Source organism: Bufo bufo, chromosome 7 (assembly GCF_905171765.1).
Source record: "Bufo bufo chromosome 7, aBufBuf1.1, whole genome shotgun sequence".
Classification (NCBI taxonomy): domain Eukaryota; kingdom Metazoa; phylum Chordata; class Amphibia; order Anura; family Bufonidae; genus Bufo; species Bufo bufo.
In genome coordinates, this window is record NC_053395.1 from 187538659 (window position 1) to 187561994 (window position 23336).

Genomic DNA, 23336 nt, shown 5'->3' on the forward strand with positions numbered 1-23336 from the left:
CCTTTGCTCCCGCTGCATGGCCTTGTGCAGCACTGCCTTACAGCTAGTATTACCCTGAGGGAGAGAAGATAATTCCACTTAAAACTGGTTGTACTGTGCAGAGGCCACAGCTATGTAGACCTTGTGTCAAGGGTAGGGTACGTGGACCCAGGGCTGCTTGTGTGCGGCCCTCATCCATGGACACTCTATATGTGAATGGATAACATGAAATGGCTATTGTAGAACTACCTCTGGACCTGCAGGCCTCCCCTTAAAGGGATTGTCTAAGATCAAGATATTGATGGCCTGTGATTAAGGTTAGGCTCCATTCACACGACCGTATGGCCGCTGTGCCCATGATGTTGCGGTCTGCAAAACACGGGCATCGGCTGTGTGAACTCTGTATCGCGGTGAAGACCCACTGAATTGAACGGGTCCGTGATCCGCAACATACGGCAAAAGATAGGACATGTTCTATCCTTTGCAGAGTGGAGGCACGGAACCACACGGAAACCCTTCTGTGAGCTTTCGGGTCCGTGCCTCCGCACCGCAAAAGAAAAGACATGTCCTATCTTTTGCCTTATGTTGCGGATCACGAGGCCACAAAATGGATAAAACATGTCTTATTCTACTCATTTTTGCGGATGAAGATAGGACATTTCTACAGGTTTAAAAAAAAATGGCAGTATGCACCGGCCCATAAGACGCACCTAGGTTTTTGAGGAGGAAAATAAGAAAAAAAATATTTTTAACCAAAAGGTGTGCTTTTGGTGGGTTTTGAACTAATGGTGGTCTGTGCATGACACTATTATGGGGGATCTGTGGATGACGCACTGTTATGGAGGGGATCTGTGCATTGCATAGTTATGGGGGGTGGATCTGTGGATGGCACTGCTATATATGTGTCACCCACAGTACCCCACCCCATAACAGTGCCATCCACATATCCCCCACCTCATAATAGTGGCATCCACAGATGCCCTAATATACCATAGCTAAACCTGGGGGGGAGGGGCCAGTGTCATGCAAATGCGGCGGGGCGGTGCGATCACTGTACTCCGGCCCCGCCGCTCACTCACTGCTTTATTGCTTAAACATTTTATAATAATAGCTTTAATTGACGTTCCGATCCCCAGCCCCATCTGTACTACCGTACTTACTAAATGTCCTGTAGCAGGCAGAGCAGGGCGGGCGGGCGTAACTCACTGACGTCACATGCCTGCGTCGCCTACTTCATTCATAAAGTAGGCGGCGCAGGCACGTCACGTGACATCAGTGAGTTCCGCCCGCCCGCCCTGCTCTGCCTGCTACAGGACATTTAGTAAGTACGGTAGTACAGATGGGGCTGGGGATCGGAACGTCAATTAAAGCTATTATTATAAAATGTTTAAGCAATAAAGCAGTGAGTGAGCGGCGGGGCCGGAGTACAGTGATCGCACCGCCCCGCCGCATTTGCATAACACCGGCCCCTCCTCTCTCCAGCTGATACATCGCAGACTGCGATGTAAAATGGCAGCATTCGCCCCATAAGACGCAGGGGCATTTTTCCCCCACTTTTGGGGGGGGGGGGGTGCGTCTTATGGGGCGAAAAATACGGTATGTTTTGTGGACCGCAAGACACGTACGGTCGTGTGCATGAGGTCTTAATCGCTTGACAAATTTTTACATATAGCAAGGGCTCTTTCACACAAGCGGATCCCGTGCATGGAATCCGCTGCGTGAAAGACAGCCAAGCCCCGTCACGGACAGCAGAGACACGGAGCATTAACATGACTGATAATGCTCTGTGCCTCTGTGATCTTTTTACTACAAAATCACAGTAAGACAAAGTTGTCACTGTGATTTTGTGGTAAAAAGGTCACAGAGAGGTACTTTCACACTTGCGTTGTTTGATTCCGGCAGGCAGTTCCGTTGCCTGAACTGCCTGCCTGATCAGGCAAACTGTATGCAAACGCATGTCATTTTTTTCTGACTGATCAGGCATTTTTCAGACTGATCAGGATCCTGATCAGTCTGAAAAATGCCTGATCAGTCAGAAAAATGCATTGCAATACCGGATCCTTTTTTCCGGTATCATCAGACAAAACAGATCCAGTATATATTTTTTTCTCATTTTTAAAGGTCTGCGCATGCGCAGACCGGAAGGACGGATCCTGCACTTGCGTTCAGGCAAGTCTTCAGTCTTTTTCGCCGGAGATAAAACCGTAGCATGCTGCGGTTTTCTCTTTTGCCTGATCATTCAAAATGACTGAACTGAAGACATCCTGACCGGATTACTCTCTATTCAGAATGCATGAGGATAAAACTGATCAGTTATTTTCCGTTATAGAGACCCTGTGACGAAACTCTATGCCGGAAAAGAAAAACACTAGTGTGAAAGTATCTTCTGTCGAATCCATCTATCCAATCTTCTATTTATCTAAGGCTACTTTCACACTTGCGGCAGTGTGATCCGGCGGGCAGTTCCGTCGTCGGAACTGCCCGCCGGATCTGCCGCTGACTGAAAGCATTTATGAGACGGATCCGGATGCGGATCCGTCTCACAAATGCATTGGAAGGACGGATCCGTCTCTCCGCTTGTCATGCGGACAGACGGATCCGTCTTGTACATTTTTTCACATTTTTATCGTTCTGCGCAGGCCGGAAGGACGGATCCGGCATTCCGGTATTCTGAATGCCGGATCCGGCGCTAATACATTCCTATGGGAAAAAATGCGAAAACCGTAGCATGCTGCGGTTTTCTCTTTTGCCTGATCAGTCAAAACGACTGAACTGAAGACATCCTGATGGAAACTGAACGGATTGCTCTCCATTCAGAATGCATGGGGATAAAACTGATCAGTTCTTTTCCGATATAGAGCCCCTGCGACGGAACTCTATGCCGGAAAAGAAAAACGCAAGTGTGAAAGTAGCCTAATCTGTCTAATCTCCTACTTTCTATTTATCGCTATATAATCTCCTATCTATCCTCTATCAATTTATCTAATCTCTTATTTTTTATTTGATCTATCTAATATCTATCTATCTAATATCCCCATATCTCCCACCAGTTCTCATAGAATGTGGCCTCTTTTTAATCTATCCTCCCCATCTGTATTCCTGCACATACATACATACGTGTTCCTGCACATACATACATACATACATACATACATACATGTTCCTGCACATACATACACACTTGTGTTCCTGCACATACATACGTGTTCCTGCACATACATACACACGTGTGTTCCTGCACATACATACATGTTCCTGCACATACATACACACTTGTGTTCCTGCACATACATACATGTTCCTGCACATACATACACACTTGTGTTCCTGCACATACATACGTGTTCCTGCACATACATACGTGTTCCTGCACATACATACATACATACATACGTGTTCCTGCACATACATACACACTTGTGTTCCTGCACATACATACGTGTTCCTGCACATACATACGTGTTCCTGCACATACATACATACATACATACGTGTTCCTGCACATACATACACACTTGTGTTCCTGCACATACATACGTGTTCCTGCACATACATACGTGTTCCTGCACATACATACATACATACATACGTGTTCCTGCACATACATACACACTTGTGTTCCTGCACATACATACGTGTTCCTGCACATACATACATGTTCCTGCACATACATACATGTTCCTGCACATACATACACACTTGTGTTCCTGCACATACATACATACATACATACATACATGTTCCTGCACATACATACACACTTGTGTTCCTGCACATACATACACACGTGTGTTCCTGCATTGTACCTTCTGAAGACGAGCCGAATACTGTACAGGTGGGGAAGGGGAGGGGGGGGGGGCCTTGATTGACGTCTCGTGGACGCGCCCTTCACTCACTTGTGGCGGCGAGGACGCGCACGCCTTGCAGGAGATACCAACACTGATGGTGATGGAGGGAAAAGGGGGCGGCGCATGCGCGGGGGAATTCTCGCGTCGCCAGGAATTGGTGGCGACGCGAGACTTTTTTGGACGCATGCGCTGTCCCCAATGGTGAGTGTGTAATTCCCCCCTCCCCTCTCAAAAAAAAAAAAAAAAAAAGAAAAAAAAAAAAGGTGCCGGTACTTCAGTACCCGTTGAGTACCGGCAGAGAATAAGCGCTGTTTGTATGTAGTATTGGGCGCCCATATGGTCTTGTGGATGGCAGACAGCGACCTGAACGGTGGGTGATGTGATCTACTGTGTAACTGACTAGTGGGGAAGTCTGAAGTTTGCATTTGACACTTTTTGCAAGATGGCAATGCTTCGTGCAGTAAATAGAGGCCCCAGGCTGGGGCCCAGCGAGCACTGGAGGGGCACATCTCTAACATTGGCTGTGACCTGCACCCAGAGCAGCAGTGTAGGCCATGATTAAAGGGCAGCTAGCCAGTGACCAGAGGACTGCACCCCCTGTAGTCGCAGGATCTGCCTGTTTACCTGTGCGCCTACGAGGGCGTCCTTAGCGACTGGACCACCGCCATGCAAAGGATGCAATGAATTTCGAGAACAGGAATGTATTTTCAGAAGACTCCCTTTCTACCCAGAATGTTTTATTTGTTATTTTTTTGCAATCTCAATTATGAATGTAATCGTTCCTGAAAGATTAAGATGTTTGCAAAAATATTTTGCATGCATTTATCTATTTATTTATTTTTTCTGTGGGGGATGTGATCGTTTCTAAACGGACCGTTCTCTGTTTGGCTTCTTGATGGATAGAAATTGTTACATTAGGTGCCGCTCATCTAGAAGCTTATGGGGGACAGAGCCAGCCCTCGACCAGAAGTCTTGGGGTCCGGCTGGCAACATTTCACATAATGCATTTTAAAGGCGTCGCAGTGTGACGTGCAACGCAAAGAATCCATCCAAGTCGGATTTTTCTCCAACGGCCGCAGTCTCCACGCCATTGAAATGCATTATATCAGTGCAGCGCAAGACATGTCGCCGTTTAGCCGGAACCTTATGCCTCTTGTACTGTGTCCTAATCTCTACTTTTTCTCCCTCTTAGGTTGCCCGCGCACATTGCGGATTATGTGCCTTTTTTTTTCCCCCCTCACAGATTTTCATGCAGTAAGACCGCATCTTAATACAGTACAAGCAAAGGGAATGAGATTTGACAAATCTCATGTGCACTTTGCTTTTTTTTTTTTGCTTTTTTTTCTCTCCATGTTGAAATTGTCCTGCCTTGCGGATTTCAAATCCACAGCAAGTCAAGGGTTTGCGCTATTTATTAAATTTTTTTCTGTGAATGTCACCCTTTGCAATGAGATCTGCAGCAAATCCACACCAAAAAACCGCAAGTAACACGTGCAGTTTTTGGTGCTGATTTGGTCTGGGAGCGCACAGAAATCCGTACAGAAATTGGTTTGGAATTCCTTAGAAATTAGACAGCCCGCCCACCGTATGCAGGTACCCTTAGGGTTCATGCACGCGGCGGCGTAGTTTATACAGGTTTTTGTGCAATTTTTGCTTTTTTTTTGCAACAAAATCTGTGTTATTTGGCGGGTTTTGACGTGGATTTGCCCCCCTGTTTTTATGGCAAAGGGTGAAATCTGAACTGAGAATCCGCGCAAACAATCGACATGCTAATGGATTTCAAAATTCGCACGGAGGTCAATTTCTGCGCAGAAAATTTCCGCATCGTGTGGATGAGATTTTGATACTCCTCATCCGCTTAGCTGGTACTGTAGTGCGCTGTAAATGTAACCACATGAAAATCTGCATCTGATACGCACATGTGTGCATGTGGCCTTAGGGTGCATCCATACTGGACAAATGCTGTGGATTTTCCATCCAAATTTGCGGGGAAAATCCGCAGCAAAGTACAGTAGCGGTGAAGTGGATCAAATCTCCCCCGCACGCTTCCGAAATTTTGCATGTACAAATTGACCCGTGATGTAGCTGGTGAAATTAGTTGCAAATTTACGGTAAAAAAACTCCTGTCCCACGATGAATATTTTGCTTTGGATTCAGCGCAGGTTACCAGTTTTAGATAGAAGTTTATTTCTTATTTTGAACTTTAATATTTTTTTTCTTTTATCCTGAAACTTGCAACTTGCAAAAAAGAAATAAAAAAAAGGGCGTGATTAATTGGAATGTTTTCCGGGATGATCACCTGTTGTGGATTGCAAAGGTTTCCACTTGGGGGTAGTAGTCTTTACATATTGGTTTGTACGCTTTGCAAATATTTATCTTGATTTTGGATATTAAGTCAGTCGTGTTTCTTGCGATGCAGGTGTCATGGATGAACTCCACAGCTTGGACCCAAGGCGGCAGGAATTGCTGGAGGCCCGATTCACTGGAGGTGTCAGTGGCAGCACTGGAAGCACCGGCAGTTGTAGCGTTGGGGCAAAGGTAAGAGGAATAAATACAGCAACGTGTAGTTTTCATGCAGTTGTTTGAACAAATGCCCAAAGTGGATCCAAAGGGAATGAGAAATATAAAGGAAGGACGTCTGCTTCTTTTTCCTACTGGAGCCACTTCTGACATTTGGCTAAAAAAAACTGCATGTGTAATTACAGCCGTAGGATACATGCACGCGGCAGTGCAGCTTATCCCGATTTGGCTACATGCACACGAATGTTGTTTGTTTCCATGTCCGTTCCGTTTTTTTTGTTTGTTTTGTTTTTGCAGATAGGATGCAGACCCATTCATTTCAATGAGTCCGTGTGCTATCCGCATCGGTATGTCTGTTCTGTAGCCCTGCAAAAAAAATATAACATGTCCTATTCTTGTCCGTTCTAGGTATTGTTACAATGGATCCGCCAAAAAAAACAAACGAATGGCATACGGATGTCATCCGTTTTTTCTATTTGCGGACTGCAAAACACATACGGTCGTGTGCATGTAGCCTTTTCCTCACTGCGTTTCCACATCAGATCCGCACTTGTGGATTTTACGCAGATTTGGCCCAGATCTCGCCCTTTGCGTTGCAATGGGTGAAATCTGCACAAACAATCGACATGCTGCGGATTGCAGTATCTGCACCGCAGGTTGATTTCGGAACCGTGTAGTTGAGATCTCATCTACTTCGCTGGTACTGTATTGCGCTGTGTTTTTTCTGCACAGAAATCTGCGTGTAATATGCACCTTGTACCCTTAGTGATGGGACTATTCAGTGGATCTTTGAATTGCTTCCTCGAAGGGCCCATTGGACCGCACGACTATCGGCAAATAGGAACGCTCGTCCATTGGCTGTTGGGCATCTTTCATCAGGTTGAAAGACGCCCGATTATCGACACCGCGTCTCCTTGTGTAGTCCGGGATGTGATGTTAATAATGAATATAACGATTCGTTCCTCCCGCATTTCACTTGCTGCGGCCTATGTAATCAAGCCAGTGCAGACGACCGCCGATGGATGTGTTATCTTCCATTGGCGCTCGCACCCCCAATACATCGATGACATTTTTTACAGCCCTAATAATTATGGTTACTGAGCGGTCCAGGTAGTGACTTTAGGGAATTGCCTCCATCCTTTCGTTGCCTGGCCTCTGTGTGTTTGCATTTTCTATAGGTAAATGTCCAGCCAGTGGATCAAGTATTTAGGGAAATGACTGTACATCAGCCCACACACGGGTGCAGGTGAACACGCAGAGGGTCCACAATTTCTCTGCAGATTGTTGATTGTTTCTGCACCAAAAACCACAACTAAAAGCGTTTTTTTTTTTTGTTTTTTTTTAAAGTGAGGGTTAGATGCGATTTTTGCCGAAGATCTCATTCTTTATTTGAAAAAGGTGAAATCTGCAGATAAAACCACAAACGTAATTGACGCTCTGTGTATTTGGAAATCCATACGGCAGGGTCATTTCTTTAATGTCATACATTTTGCCGGTGCTGTAGTACACTGCAGTTTTTCCACCCTGGAATCTGTACGGTTAGGCCTCATGCACACGGCCGAGAGCGGTCCGTGGTAACACGGCCTGGATTCCTGTTGAGAGCAGGAGCGTCATTGGTTGCTGTGACGCCGTGTGCTTCGTGCCGCCGCTGCACTACAGTAATACACTATACGAGTGTATTACTGTAGTGCAGCGGCGGCATGAAGCGCACGGCGTCATGGCAACCAATGACGCTGTGCGCTCCTGCTCTCAGCAGGAATCCAAACCGTGTTACCACGGACCGCTCTCGGCCGCGGAACACGGTCCGCTCTCGGCCGCGGAACACGGTCGTGTGCATGAGGCCTTAAACTGTGCGAATTCAGCAACGTGTGCGGGTACCCGTAAAGGACATGTCTACCTGTCAGAAATGCACCCTTTTCCTTTTGGAATATAACTTTAACTAGGGCATCTACTAAATCAAGCCGGGGCTGATCATGCACTGGGCACAACAAGAAAACAACATCCTGAATTAGTCTTTGTGCATGCGGCATTTGAGCCCTTCATTAGCGGTATATGCTTCCGGTAGGTTTCCCAACGTCTGCTTTCTACAGACGCCTCAGGAAGAAACCGGACAACATATGGGATCCTTCTGCGGAAAAAAAACAACAACTGCACAACACATGATCGCTGCAGCGGTGAAGTGTTGTGTTACCTGTGCCTCGGTTCCAGCTTTGAGCTCCCTTCTCTTCTGCTTTTGGTGCCCAGTAGGCCAGAAGTGCGATGTGCCGTCTATTCACACGCGACCCCAGCCGGCGAATCAAGAGGTGACGTAATTGGATATCGGCACTGACATGCGTGTAGACAGCACAGTACACATGCAAGGAGAATGGAGCTCGGTGCTGACAGTGAGGCTATTATTTTTTTATTTATTTTTTATTAACCCCGGCACCCCGCCTGGCCATATGAAAAGGGGGTCCCGGTCTCAAAGAACCTCTTTAAATCCTGTGCCGCTCCACCAGTGCTGGAAATGGTCGGAGCTGCATTTGCGTTGCAGACACACCGGTAATCGGACAAGGCTGTAGGTATATATATACAGCAAGGGAATAATGATCTGCATAGTATGTAAGAGTAGCTTTGTGGGTCTTAGAGTGTTTTTCAAGCCATTTGTGTCAGGGCGAACCTTGTGACTGTCATGATTTTACCTTGACACACGGACGATGCTGTATCTATCACTTAGTAAGATTTCTAAGTAGCACGTATGAAATGCCCCACCAGAAAATGTAGTGTTACAACATTTTTTGTATATTTTTAAGTATCACATTTGGAATAAAACTGTTAAGAGAGGATGGGCTACAAAGAGTTTTCATCTCCTATGCACACGATAAGTGGTAAATGTCTGATCGCTGGGACTTCTACAGTCCGGAGAATGGGGTCCCAGAGTCCCCCGCGGGAATGGAGCGGTGGTCAGGCATGTGCACTGCCACTTCTATTGGACTGCCGTAGATAACTGAGCACTGTATTTGGCAGCCCAATAGCCAGTGAAGGAACTTGTAAACCCCCATTCTCCTGATCGGTTTGGGTCCCGTGGTCAGACCCCTGTCGATAATATGGTAATCACTTATCCTATAGATAGATAGGTGATCAATGTTATTTGTGGGCAAGTGACTTTAAAGGGGTCGTCTCACTTCAGCAAGTGGCATTTATCATGTAGAGAAAGTTTATACAAGACACTTACTAATGTATTGTGATTGTCCATATTGCCTCCTTTGATGGCTGGATTCATTTTTCAATCACATTTTACACAGGTCGTATCCAGAGATCACGACCACCCTGCAATCCATCAGTGGTGGTCGTGCTTGCACACTATGGGAAAAAGCATTAGCCTATGTGCTCTCCCACGGTCCCGGCCACCAAAAAGTCTGGCAGTTTGCAAGTATGCAAACACGACCACCACTGATGGATTGCAGGGTGGTCATAACCCTGGATACGAGCAGTGTATAATGTGATGGAAAAATTAATCCAGCCAGCAAAGGAGGCAATATGGACAATCACAATATATTAGTAAGTGCCTTGTAATAACTCTGTCTACATGATAAATGCCACTTGCTGAAGTTAGGCTACTTTCACACCTGCGTTTGGTGCGGATCTGTCTGGTATCTGCACAGACAGATCCGCCCCTATAATGCAAACGCTTGTATCCGTTCAGAACGGATCCGTTTGCATTTTTTATTTTTTTCATGATAATGCAAACTGATCCGTTTTGACTTACACTGAAAGTCAATGGGAGGCGGATCCGTTTTCAGTTGCACCATATTGGATATGGACCTGGAGACAATTGCCAGGTCCCTGTCCTACACAGTCGTACGGACCCCCATAATGTGTATTAAAATTCTTCAATTTGTTCTGGCAGCAACACCAATGGTTTTTAATGTGCGGTTTATTGTCCCATCATTGGCCACAGATAACTGCAGGTCATGGTAGAATCTGCTATTCTATGGGACTCTTCTGCCGGTATCGGACTTTGCTGCTAAATTCAAAAATAAAATAAAAATCCTGACTAGTGCAGGGATCAGCAACCTCCGGCACTCCAGCCGTTCTCGCACTACAACTCCCAGAATCCTCCTTTCACTTCTGTGGGAGTTACAACTCCAGCCGAGCAAGTGTGCATCCTGGGAGTTGTAGTTTCACAGCAGCTGGAGTGCCGGAGGTTGCTGACCCCTGGATTAGTGATTTGACCCATGATGTGCTAGACAGCGTTAGATTTTCCACCACATCAATAGCAGATAGAAAATCGGAAGCATTTTATAATGGCAGATTTCATTCACCCTCGTAAAAATCAAATCCCTGTGGACTGTGTATGGAAATTGACATCTGGTGCACGTTTTAGATCCGCAGCTCGTCACTACTACGGAATTCCACTGTGGATGATGAACAGGGTGAAGTCTGCAAAAAAAAAATCGGCATCTAACTGGATATGCAGCAAAACTCGCTGTGGATTTTCCTGCTGCTTTTTACATCCTATATGGACATACCCTTAAAGGGGTTGTCCAAAATAAATAAATTAATAATAAGGGCAGCAGCAGTAAATGTCATAAAATAACAAAATTATACTTTTCCTCCCCTGCCGCTTCCAGCGTTGCCTGGGCCTGCAGCGGTGACATTTCGTGCACAGCAGGTCACTGCAGTCAGCCACTGGCCCCAGCAATATATGGGACGTCACTGCTGAGGCCCGTGATTGGCTGCATCGGTGTTATGGTATGTATGGAACGTCACTGCTGAAGGTTCAGGGCGCAACTCTGGAAGTGGCAGAGGAGAAACTGGGTAAGACTTATTATTTTTTATTTTTCCCCATTATTATTTAATGACCTTTACTGCTGCTGCCCAAGTTTCTCGGACAACCCCCGTAGGGTTCATTCACACGTCCGTGTGTGTTTTGCAGATCCGCAAAACACGGACATCGGCGATGTGCGTTCCGCATTTTGCAGACCGCACATCGCCGGCACTTAATAGAAAATGCCTATTCTTGTCTGCAATTTCGCACAAGAATAGGACATGTTCTATTTTTTTCGGGAACGGAATTGCGGACCCGGAAGTGCGGATTCGCAATTCCGGATCAGGGCTGCACATCATGCACCCCCATAGAAATGAATGGGTCCGCAATTCCGTTCCGCAAAATGCGGAACGAAATTATAGGACGTGTGACTGGACCCTTAGAGTTATTTTTTATAGGAATCATCATCTCTTAGGCCTCTTTCACACTTGCGTTGTTGGGATCCGGCATGCACTTCCGTTGCCGGAGGTGCCTGCCGGATCCGGAAAAACGCAAGTGTACTGAAAGCATTTGAAGACGGAACCGTCTTCCAAATGCTTTCAGTGTTACTATGGCACCCAGGACGCTATTAAAGTCCTGGTTGCCATAGTAGGAGCGGGGGAGCGGTATACTTACAGTCCGTGCGGCTCCCGGGGCGCTCCAGAATGACGTCAGAGCGCCCCATGCGCATGGATGACGTGATCCATGTGATCACGTGATCCATGAGCTTGGGGCGCCCTGACGTCACTCTGGAGCGCCCGGGGAGCCGCACGGACGGTGAGTACACTGCTCCCCCGCTCCCCACTACACTTACCATGGCTGTCAGGACTTTAGCGTCCCGGCAGCCATGGTAACCACTCTGAAAAAGCTAAATGTCGGCTCCGGCAATGCGCCGAAACGACGTTTAGCTTAAGGCCGGATCCGGATCAATGCCTTCCAATGGGCATTAATTCCGGATCCGGCCTTGCGGCAAGTGTTCCGGATTTTTGGCCGGAGCAAAAAGCGCAGCATGCTGCGGTATTTTCTCCGGCCAACAAACGTTCCGTACCGGAACTGAAGACATCCTGATGCATCCTGAACGGATTACTCTCCATTCAGAATGCATTAGGATAATCCTGATCAGGATTCTTCCGGCATAGAGCCCCGACGACGGAACTCTATGCCGGAAGACAATAACGCAGGTGTGAAAGAGCCCTTATTCTGGCCCTTATTATGGTGCTAGCACAGCAATAATTGTGTGCGGTCAAAAAGTCCAGGCATATCACAGAGAGGCCTCATGCACCCGACCGTGTCCGTTTTGCAGTCCACAAACCGTATATGTGGTCTGTGTGCGGGCTGCATTTTTTTTCCTGACCCATCAACTTCAAATGGTCGGTGGTCCGCATTTTGCAGACATATTCTATCATTTTGCGGAAAGCACACTGATGATCCATGTGCTTTCCGCAGAAGGATTGCCCATGTCCTGTGCTTGGCGGTAAATTGCAGATCACGGAACCATTGAAGTCACTGGATCAGGAAAAAATGCAACATAGACAGTATCCATATTTCGCAGAGCTGCTATATGCGGATCGTAAAATACATAAGGTCGCGTGCATCAGGCCTAAAAATGTTTTTTATCCAGGTTTTGAAGGTTCTTCTAGCCTTCTGTTTTACAACATTTTGCTGTGATCACTTTTAGTACATTTGTATATACCTAGGAGTGCCATATCTAAAAAAAACTTTGCTCAGATGTAATTGTTTACCTAATAGGAAATGGAATCCCCTGTGATCTCTGATCAGATTCCCTATGTCTCTTACTTGGCACGTGTGCAGGATAAGTGAGGGGCTAGCCTGCCGCAGACAGACCTATCCACAGGATAGAGGATAAATCTATGAGTGCGGGACAAAAGGTGGTTCCAAACACCTGTAAGATGAAGTTTGGATTGAGTGTGGGGGGGGGGTCACACGTGCACCCTGCCATCGATTTAAGTGTCCGTTTTGGATGGATGGCTACAGGCAAGCATTGTACCCAAGCTTTTCTGCCTCTTTATTTCCGCTGACCAAAACTATTGCAAAGCACCTAATTCCTCTGCATATCGATTGAGAAGATAACATTCTTGCTGCCTGTAACCACCACTAGGGGGAGCTTAGGAGGTTTCTTCATACTACTTATCCCTTGAACTCAGTATTAACCCCGTTAAAAACTTGCTACGTTTTACAGAACCTTTGATGCTTCCTAGTGACCTATCAAAGGTTTTGATCGTTGGGGGTCCGAGCACTGAGACCCCAGCTGATAAAAAACGAGGACGTTGAGTCTCTCAGCTGAGCACTGCTCATAGACTTTTTTTATTGAGGCTTTTTTTTAGTTCCTCCTTCAGCAGTGAGAAGAGATGGCGTTTTAGCTATTGACTGGTCTCAGCTTTTGGACCCTCACTGATTAAATCATTAGGTGATTAAAACATTAGTTGAATTACCTGTCAAACGTTTTTGTGAAGTATAGTTACTTCTCAAGGATTTTTTTAATGGACACATCCGTATGAGGGCTTGTTTTATGCTGGATAAGTTGTGTTTTTTTAATGGCAGCATTTAAATGGGTTGTCCAAGATTTTGTTTTGGTGACCGATCCTCAGGATAGGTCATGAATATCTGATCACAGGGTTCAGACTCTTGGGACGCCCTCCAATCAGCTCTTTGAAGAGGCTCCGGTGAGTTTCGCAGCCTCCTCCAAGGCCGGTGACGTCACGTAAATCGGTCAAGTGGCCTAGGCGCAGCTCAGTCCCATTCAAGTAAATCCGAAGCACAGCCACTACGCTACACCATGTACAGCGCTGTGCTTGTTGAGCTTAGACAGCCTAGGAGTCGAACCCCCACTGATGAGGAGAGGCCATCAGTATCAAAATGACAACCCCTTTAATGCTCCATACACTGTATTGAGAAGCTAAAAAAAAAATGTGGTTGGAAATGAAAAATGCAATTTTGCCATACCCCCATCTTTACCCCTCTGTCCTGATATGAGCATCGGAGCACTTTATACCCCGATGCTCTCCCTACGCTGTATATCACTTCCGCCCAGTAGTCTTCCCGATTAAGTCACTGGCTCCGATGGGCGGGCTTTAGTGCTGCCCTAGCTATTTTACAGGCTAGGGCAGCGCTAAAGCCCGCCTATTAGTGTTGGTGACGTCACCGGGTCTCCCTGCTAGGCAGAAGCAGTGCCTGTGCCCTGCACGATTCAGCGCAAGGCAAGGGAGAGCATATGCTCATATCAGAGGGGCCGGAGGGGTGAAAATGGGGGTATGTTGGAGTTCAATGTAAAAAAATAAATAAATCACACTTCTTCCATTGACAGAATTCCTTTTTTTTTTTTCTTACTGCGGGATGGGCTGTACTTTGTGTGTTCCATTTTGGAGTAGATGCGACCTTTTTGATTGTTTTATTTAGCTTTTAAGGGGGACAGTCGAGGTGACCAGAAAATAATTCTAGCTTTGAGAATTACGATGTACAGTACAGACCAAAAGTTTGGACACACCTTCTCATTCAAAGAGTTTTCTTTATTTTCATGACTATGAAATTCACACTGAAGGCATCAAAACTATGAATTAACACATGTGGAATTATATACATAACAAACAAGTGTGAAACAACTGAAAATATGTCATATTCTAGGTTCTTCAAAGTAGCCACCTTTTGCTTTGATTACTGCTTTGCACACTCTTGGCATTCTCTTGATGAGCTTCAAGAGGTAGTCCCCTGAAATGGTCTTCCAACAGTCTTGAAGGAGTTCCCAGAGATGCTTAGCACTGGTTTGATGTCTTCATAGTCATGAAAATAAAGAAAACTCTTTGAATGAGAAGTTGTGTCCAAACTTTTGGTCTGTACTGTATGTGTTTGATGTAAGCTCCAAGAACCTCTCCCAGCGTATATGTCAAACAGAAGGCTTTTACATTGTGTGCACGGAGCCGTATACCGGCGCTGGTCTTCTCTAGGTATCCATCATCCTTTGCTGGACGGTCATTGCTGTTGCTTCTATGTCTTTAGACTGAGAGAGGCCCTAATTGATTTATATCTGAAATTAAAGATGTGCCAAGCCAGTAGCACCAAACAAGGAGAGTAACTTTCAGAGGCTCCCCTTAATCACTCAACCAGACGATAAAAGCCTGTAACTAAAACAGCTGCCAACTGTGTGGAAAGTGCAAGCCCTCCATTCAGTGGAGATTTTCACATCTAAGTCCTGCCAACAGTACAAAAATAAGAGCAGGGGTATGCGGAGGTAGCAGTCACACCCATGTTTTGGCTTTCCATTTCTTAAATCAGTCATGGGCTCTCACAAGCGGTCCAAAACTTTTGCCCTAGTACAGTCATGCTCAACCTTTGGCCCTCCAGCTGTTGTAAAACTACAACTCCCACAATGCCCTGCTGTAGGATGATAGCTGTAGGAGTTGTAGTTTTGGCCGCAGGTTGAGCACGCCTGCCCTAGTACATTCTGAATGGAAAAGGATCCGTTCAGAAGGCATCAGTTTGCCTCCGTTCCATTCTGCTCTGGAGGCGGACACCAAAACACATCCTACAGCGATGTGGTGCGGAGCAAGACATGTAAGTCAATGGGGACGGATCCGTTATCTCTGACACAATAGAAAACTGATCCGTCTCACATTGACTTTCCATGGTGTTCATGACGGATCCGTCTTGGCTATAGAAGACCTAATACAACAGGATCCGTTCATGACTGATGCATGCGGTTGTATTATGTTAACGGAAGCATTTTTGCAGATCCATGACGGATCCGCAAAAAACGCTAATGTGAAAGTAGCCTAAGGAGGTCCGAAGGCCCATGTAGCACATAAGAGGAGGACAGTGTCATTGACACGCGTGGCCTAGGAGCTGAGCAAGCAGTCAGCCACGAGTGGCTGCTCGCATGCTTGCTTCCTATTTTGAGGAACTGGTTGGCGTGGGACCCCTTACTATGATGATAGTTAGGGTCCCAGTCAGAGGTCGCAATAACGCCTGTACAAGCGTCACAGGCTGCTTTACTCTCTGAAAAAAGTCTAAGTACCAATACGCCTTAGACTTTTCCCCTACATTCAGCAGCACAGGGAACGGCACAGGCAGCGCACCGATGCTGCCTGTGCCTGAAATAACCAATAGCTAAGCGCCATACAGGAAGGAGCTTTGCTATTTGCAGGGGCAGCATTGTGCCGGCAAACATGGCGTGGAGCTGAAGAGGAATGGAGTGCTGGACAACTGCAGGGAAGCCCGGACACACACACCACACACTGCACCGCACACACACACCGCACACTGCACCGCACACGCACACACACACACACACCGCACACTGCACCCACACACAGCACACTGCACCGCACACACACACACACATCGCACACTGCACCGCACGCACACATCGCACACTGCACCGCCACCAACACATCGCACACTGCACCGCACGCACACATCGCACACTGCACCGCACACACACACACACACACACACACACACACAGCACACTGCACCGCACACACATCGCACACTGCACCGCACACACATCGCACACTGCACCGCACACACACGCACACTGCACCCACACACAGCACACTGCACCGCACACACACACACCGCACACTGCACCCACACACAGCACACTGCACCGCACACACATCGCACACTGCACCGCACACACACACACACACCGCACACTGCACCCACACACAGCACACTGCACCGCACACACACACACATCGCACACTGCACCGCACACACACACACACATCGCACACTGCACCGCACGCACACATCGCACACTGCACCGCACGCACACACTGCACCGCACACACACACACACACATCGCACACTGCACCGCACGCACACTGCACCGCACACACACCGCACACTGCACCGCACACACACACACACACTGCACTGCACACACACACACATCGCACACTGCACCGCACGCACACTGCACCGCTCGCACACTGCACCGCACGCACACTGCACCGCTTGCACACATCGCACACTGCACCGCACGCACACACCGCACGCATTGCACACTGCACTGCACACACACAACTGATGTATGTAGTGCAGGGTGTGTGACGTATGTGCTGCAGTGTGTAGTAAATGCACAGCTGGCTATTATAGCCAAGTTATAAAGTACAGGGAAGATCCGCCACATTGGACTCACTTCGCCATAATTGCTTCATGTTATTTAGACCAGTAATGGTTCCCTGCATACCCACCTCTTAGGCCCCGTTCACACCACCACTATTTATTTCTGTTGTTCTGCTCCGTTAGATGAGCAGAACAATGAAAATAATGGAAGTGTTGGATTTTTGTCATATGTTTAACGTATACAAAAAAAAAACAGTATGTTAATGGATGCCTCAGACAGATGTCATACTGTGGTATCCAACACCATAGCGTTCCATTTCAAATCTGCAGTTTATTAATTTATAATATGTATTTTTAACGTGGATTTCACCTCTTTAGAGGTAGTAAGGGGTGAAAACTCCCATTTACACGACCATATCTGTTTTTCAGATCAGCAGGTCCCACTTTTTGTTATAAATTCCTATTCTTGTCCTCAAAACGGACATAGAAGAATAGGACATGTTCTTTTTTTTTTTTTTTTTTTGCAGGGCCACGGAACTGACATACAGATGCAGTCCGCACACAGTTTTGTGGCTCTATTGAAAGGAATGGGTCCACATCTGATACGCAAAAAATGCGGAGCGGGTGCAGACCAAAATTACGGTCGTGTGGATGGTCGGAAACCTCAACAGCGTATGGACCTACGCTACAAGTGACCGCTCGTGCTGTTTCTCTATTCCAGGGAACTGCCTAATCAGATTTCAAGGAAGCCAGGGCTCGGGATCACTGTATTGCACAGTCTGAAAGAAGCCTTTATGAAAATTTACTTGGGATATTCAAGTTGTCCCTAGTCTTAAAATATATATACACTGCTCAAAAAAATAAAGGGAACACAAAAATAACACATCCTAGATCTGAATTAATTAAATATTCTTCTGAAATACTTTGTTCTTTACATAGTTGAATGTGCTGACAACAAAATCACACAAAAATAAAAAAATGGAAATCAAATTTTTCAACCCATGGAGGTCTGGATTTGGAGTCACCCTCAAAATTAAAGTGGAAAAACACACTACAGGCTGATCCAACTTTGATGTAATGTCCTTAAAACAAGTCAAAATGAGGCTAAGTAGTGTGTGTGGCCTCCACGTGCCTGTATGACCTCCCTACAATGCCTGTGCATGCTCCTGATGAGGTGGCGGACGGTCTCCTGAGGGATCTCTTCCCAGACCTGGACTAAAGCATCTGCCAACTCCTGGACAGTCTGTGGTGCAACGTGACGTTGGTGGATAGAGCGAGACATGATGTCCCAGATGTGCTCAATTGGATTCAGGTCTGGGGAACGGGCGGGCCAGTCCATAGCATCAATGCCTTTGTCTTGCAGGAACTGCTGACACACTCCAGCCACATGAGGTCTAGCATTGTCTTGCATTAGGAGGAACCCAGGGCCAACCTCACCAGCATATGGTCTCACAAGGGGTCTGAGGATCTCATCTCGGTACCTAATGGCAGTCAGGCTACCTCTGGCGAGTACATGGAGGGCTGTGTGGCCCTCCAAAGAAATGTCACCCCACACCATTACTGACCCAATGCCAAACCGGTCATGCTGGAGGATGTTGCAGGCAGCAGAACGTTCTCCACGGCGTCTCCAGACTCTGTCACGTCTGTCACATGTGCTCAGTGTGAACCTGCTTTCATCTGTGAAGAGCACAGGGCGCCAGTGGCGAATTTGCCAATATTGGTGTTCTCTTGCAAATGCCAAACGACCTGCAAGGTGTTGGGCTGTAAGCACAACCCCCACCTGTGGACGTCGGGCCCTCATATCACCCTCATGGAGTCTGTTTCTGACCGTTTGAGCAGACACATGCACATCTGTGGCCTGCTGGAGGTCATTTTGTAGGGCTCTTGCAGTGCTCCTCCTGTTCCTCCTTGCACAAAGGCGGAGGTAGCGGTCCTGCTGCTGGGTTGTTGCCCTCCTACGGCCTCCTCCACATCTCCTGATGTACTGGCCTGTCTCCTGGTAGCGCCTCCATGCTCTGGACACTACGCTGACAGACACAGCAAACCTTCTTGCCACAGCTCGCATTGATGTGCCATCCTGGATAAGCTGCACTACCTGAGCCACTTGTGTGGGTTGTAGACTCCGTCTCATGCTACCACTAGAGTGAAAGCACCGCCAGCATTCAAAAGTGACCAAAACATCAGCCAGGAAGCATAGGAACTGAGAAGTGATCTGTGGTCACCACCTGCAGAACCACTCCATTATTGGGGGTGTCTTGCTAATTGCTAATCATTTCCACCTGTTGTCTATCCCATTTGCACAACAGCATGTGAAATTGATTGTCACTCAGTGTTGCTTCCTAAGTGGACAGTTTGATTTCACAGAAGTGTGATTGACTTGGAGTTACATTGTGTTGTTTAAGTGTTCCCTTTATTTTTTTGAGCAGTGTATAATAGAAAAATGAGCAGCACTCCGGTCTTGTGGTAGAAAATAGGTGATGTTTTATTCACACCCAAACGCAATGCAGCATTTCAGCCCTCTCAATGGAGCCTTTGTCAAGCTAGTGAACACAGTGCTCTCAATACATTATACATATATATATATATATATATATATATATATATATATATTAATGTATATATGAAAAAAAAAAAACTTTTATTTTTCTTTTCATAAACCCGTGGGGGAACTGCCTGGACCTTGACCCATATCTGTAGAACACATTTACGATCTTGCGCTTTATATACCTATCCAACCAGAACATAAGCGACTGGAGTTTCTTAAAGCTACTTTGTCACCATTTTCGTATTTAATGCTGACAACCTTGGGGTCCTTCCCTGTTCCCCTGAATATAAAAAAATAAATAGCACACCTGTCTGGGGTCTTACCACTGCTCATGGCGGCTTCTGGTTCCCACAGGACCAGGTACCGTGACTGCTGCAGCCAATTCACAGGCCTCCTCTATCACAGTGGCTTGAACGGTACATCAGCACTGTGACGTAGAATGGAAGCCACAGTGACTGCTGAGGCCTGTAATTGGCTGCAGTGGACACTTACTGGTCCTGCAGGGGCCAGGAACGGAGCAGCGGTGGGACCGCTTTAACCCCTTTTATGCAGACAAGCAGTAAACTGAAAATTTTCAACAGAGTTGCCAACGCTCCGTACATTTAGGGGGAATTCATACGATGTATGTATTTTGTGGTCTGCAAAACGCAGATCCGCTAAAATACAGATGACGTCTGTGTTGCATCTGTTTTTCAGACCCATTTTAGCAATGCCTATTCGTGTCCATAAAACGGACTACGGAACGGACATACGTTTGTGGACAGCATACAGTGTGCTGCCCGCATCTTTTGTGGCCACATTAAAATGGATGGCTCTGCATCCAATCCGCAAAAATACAGTCATGTACAGTCTGTAGAAAAAAAATGGCCAGTTTCCATAAAAAAAAAATACATATAGATCTGTAATTTTATTTTATTATTTTTGGTTGATATTATTATTATTATTATTATTATTATTATTATTATTTTTTACTTGTGTTTAAATTATAAAATTAAAGAGGTGAGAGGGCGCAGGTGATGGCGAGAAGTGACTGCGTGCTGGGTTTATTGTAGTCCTGGATATTGCAGCCGGGTCGTAGAGCTGTGTTCCTCAGGTCACTTATAATAAATCACAGTATAAAAGAAGGCCCCAACTGGTCATCTCCGTTCCTCTCTCTGGTCGGGGGAGAGCGCCGTCTCCAGATCCTTTGTTACACTTTCATGGTAATTTATATCATGCGGCAGGGAAAGTCACAAGCGTTTCACTCCAGTGTTTTGCTCTGAGCACAAGTTTCTTGAATCTCTTTAGGCCGTGATTAACCCTTTCTCCTTGTGCTTCTTCCACCCCTGCCTGATTAATCCGTCAGCGCGCTCTAATTAATTTGGGATGTAGACAGTGCGAGATACATGGAGAGCAGAGGCATGTAAAACCACAAGATGGTTGAACTGGAACAGTCTGCTGCCTCATTAGTGACGGGTGTCCCTGGAAGACGCGTCGCTTCCGTCTTTGCAAGTGGTAAACAGTGGATGTTGCCAGGGTTTAGGTGTCACTGGGGGTTTCATGTTGTAATGAACACAAAACAAGTAATTGTGGAGCGCTGATCCCTATGAATGCGGCCTGGAAGAGGCGCCCATTAGCAGTCTGGGAGTTTTTGTGGTTTCCTTGGGAAAGGGCAAACCACACTACTTCTTAAAGGGGAACAGCATCCTTAGCTGTCGGCTTTTTTTCCTTGAACTCTTAGGTGTTTAGAGATAATTGGCGCATTTCGTGCTCTGCTTGGTTATAGTGCTTGTCTGCTTTTTGATGTGTGGGTGTGTTGTTGCTTAGATCTCCACCTGTAATCTCTGGAGAATCCCAGCAGCAAGTGTTTAGTTTCCCAGCAGTGCCACCCCAGGTTAAAGGAAGTATTACACAGTTTCTCATTAAAAACCAGAGCTGCCAGGCAGGATTTATTTTATTGTATTTATTTATTTTTTTAATTTTTTATTTTCTTGTGGAAAAACAAAACACCAGGAAATTCTGGAGTTTTTTTTCTAAGCTTTTTTTTTTAAGGGTGTTGTTTTTAAGTCAGACTTTTTTTTTATTTTAGAGGAGTCTATGGGAAATAGCTGGAGATAATAACACCACACTCGCAGCATTCTGCTATAAAAAAATAAATAAAAAAAATACATTGACCCCAAAAAAACACCCCTTTTAGGCTTTAAAAACAACCACTGCCATAAAAAGCCAGATTTTTCAGCATTTTTCAGGGACTACCCTTTGGATAGGTCATTAATATCTGATGGCTGGGAGTCGGGCACCCCCAGCGATCTTCTGTTTTGTAGGGGCCGCAACGCTCCGCTGATCGCTGAGGCCTTCTCACAGCTCACCAAGCACAGCACCATACATTGTAAAGTGGCTGTGCTTGGTATCGCAGCTCAGCTCCATTCATTGTAATGGCACTGAGCCTCAACTTTGCCATGTGACCGATGAACTTGACGTCACTGGCCTAGGAAGAGGCTGCAGCGCTCACCGGAGCACCGCGTCCTCTTCAAACAGCTGATCGGCGACGGTGCTGGCAGCTGGACCTCCACTGCCCAGATGTTGATGACCTCTACTTGGTCCCTGTAATATTTCCCATAGATTTCCATGCAACATCCGGAGCTGCTGTTTTGTTTTGTTTTTTGGCCTAAAAATGCTGCAAAATATGCCAGCCACCAAAAACTGCATACCCCTCAAAAGCACCAGAAAAGGAAACTATTTTTGACACGAGCCGAATACACATTTAATCAGCTCCATGGACCTGAAGTTTTTGTCCGCAAAATATAGGGGACAAGAGTTACGGTAGTCCTCAGAGCAAAGGGACTAGAGATGACGAAAAGCAGACGTTTCTACAACTGATGATCGGCTCTGTACATGTGAATGGAGATGTTTCTGCAGCGCGTGCGTGGATCACTGCAAGCCCCATTCAGATGAATGGGACTGTCCCAGAAATTTCTGCAGCAAATCTGACGCGTGACTCTTGTCTGTCAAAAAGGCAAAATAATCTCGGCCAAATTTTTGGGGGACACTTTCTGATTAACTACGTTAATGGCTGCTTATTGAATTTTTGGAGTTGAAAGTCCATTATTTGCATTTATTCTTTAGTATTTACCGGTGAATTCCGAGTAGCGGATGTGGGAGCCTTGCATAGCGACTAGGAAGAAGGTGCGCGCTGCTACCACAATCATAGAATACCTGTTTTATACTTTTAGTTATTATGAGGATTTATGCTTTTTTCTGTCGTCATGCTGCTTTTTTTTTTTTTTTTTAAGGCTGTTGTGTACATTGCTGACCTTGTTGATTTTGTCCTACCTGTGTATGCTCAACAGGCCTCGACAAACAATGAAAGCTCCAACCACAGCTTTGGGAGCCTGGGTTCTTTAAGCGACAAAGAGTCAGAGGTATGTTTACCGTGTGTGGGGGATTCTGCCTACTATACTGTTATACTTAGCTTTTGTTCATCTTCCTTGTTCCTGGCATTTGGAGAATGTTAGTAAGTGCTCAGAACGCAATTTTGTCATTTTCAAATTTTTTTATTCTGAATATTTATAGATTCTAATCACGTCT

At 46.2% G+C, this 23336-nt stretch overlaps 1 protein-coding gene across 4 annotated transcripts in view; it reads left to right on the top strand.

Annotated features, from left to right (window-relative positions):
• The window catches only part of TLK1 (tousled like kinase 1), a 230453-nt gene that overhangs the window by 144452 nt on the left and 62665 nt on the right, over nt 1-23336 (top strand). For 3 of the 4 annotated variants that reach the window (XM_040439214.1, XM_040439213.1, XM_040439216.1), the window contains 2 exons: nt 6247-6365; nt 23099-23170. In XM_040439214.1, the coding sequence (XP_040295148.1) occupies nt 6247-6365; nt 23099-23170 (191 nt within the window). Of the gene's footprint in view, nt 1-4063; nt 4198-6246; nt 6366-23098; nt 23171-23336 lie in introns of those variants that run through there. The other variant, XM_040439215.1, reaches the window with a different exon arrangement.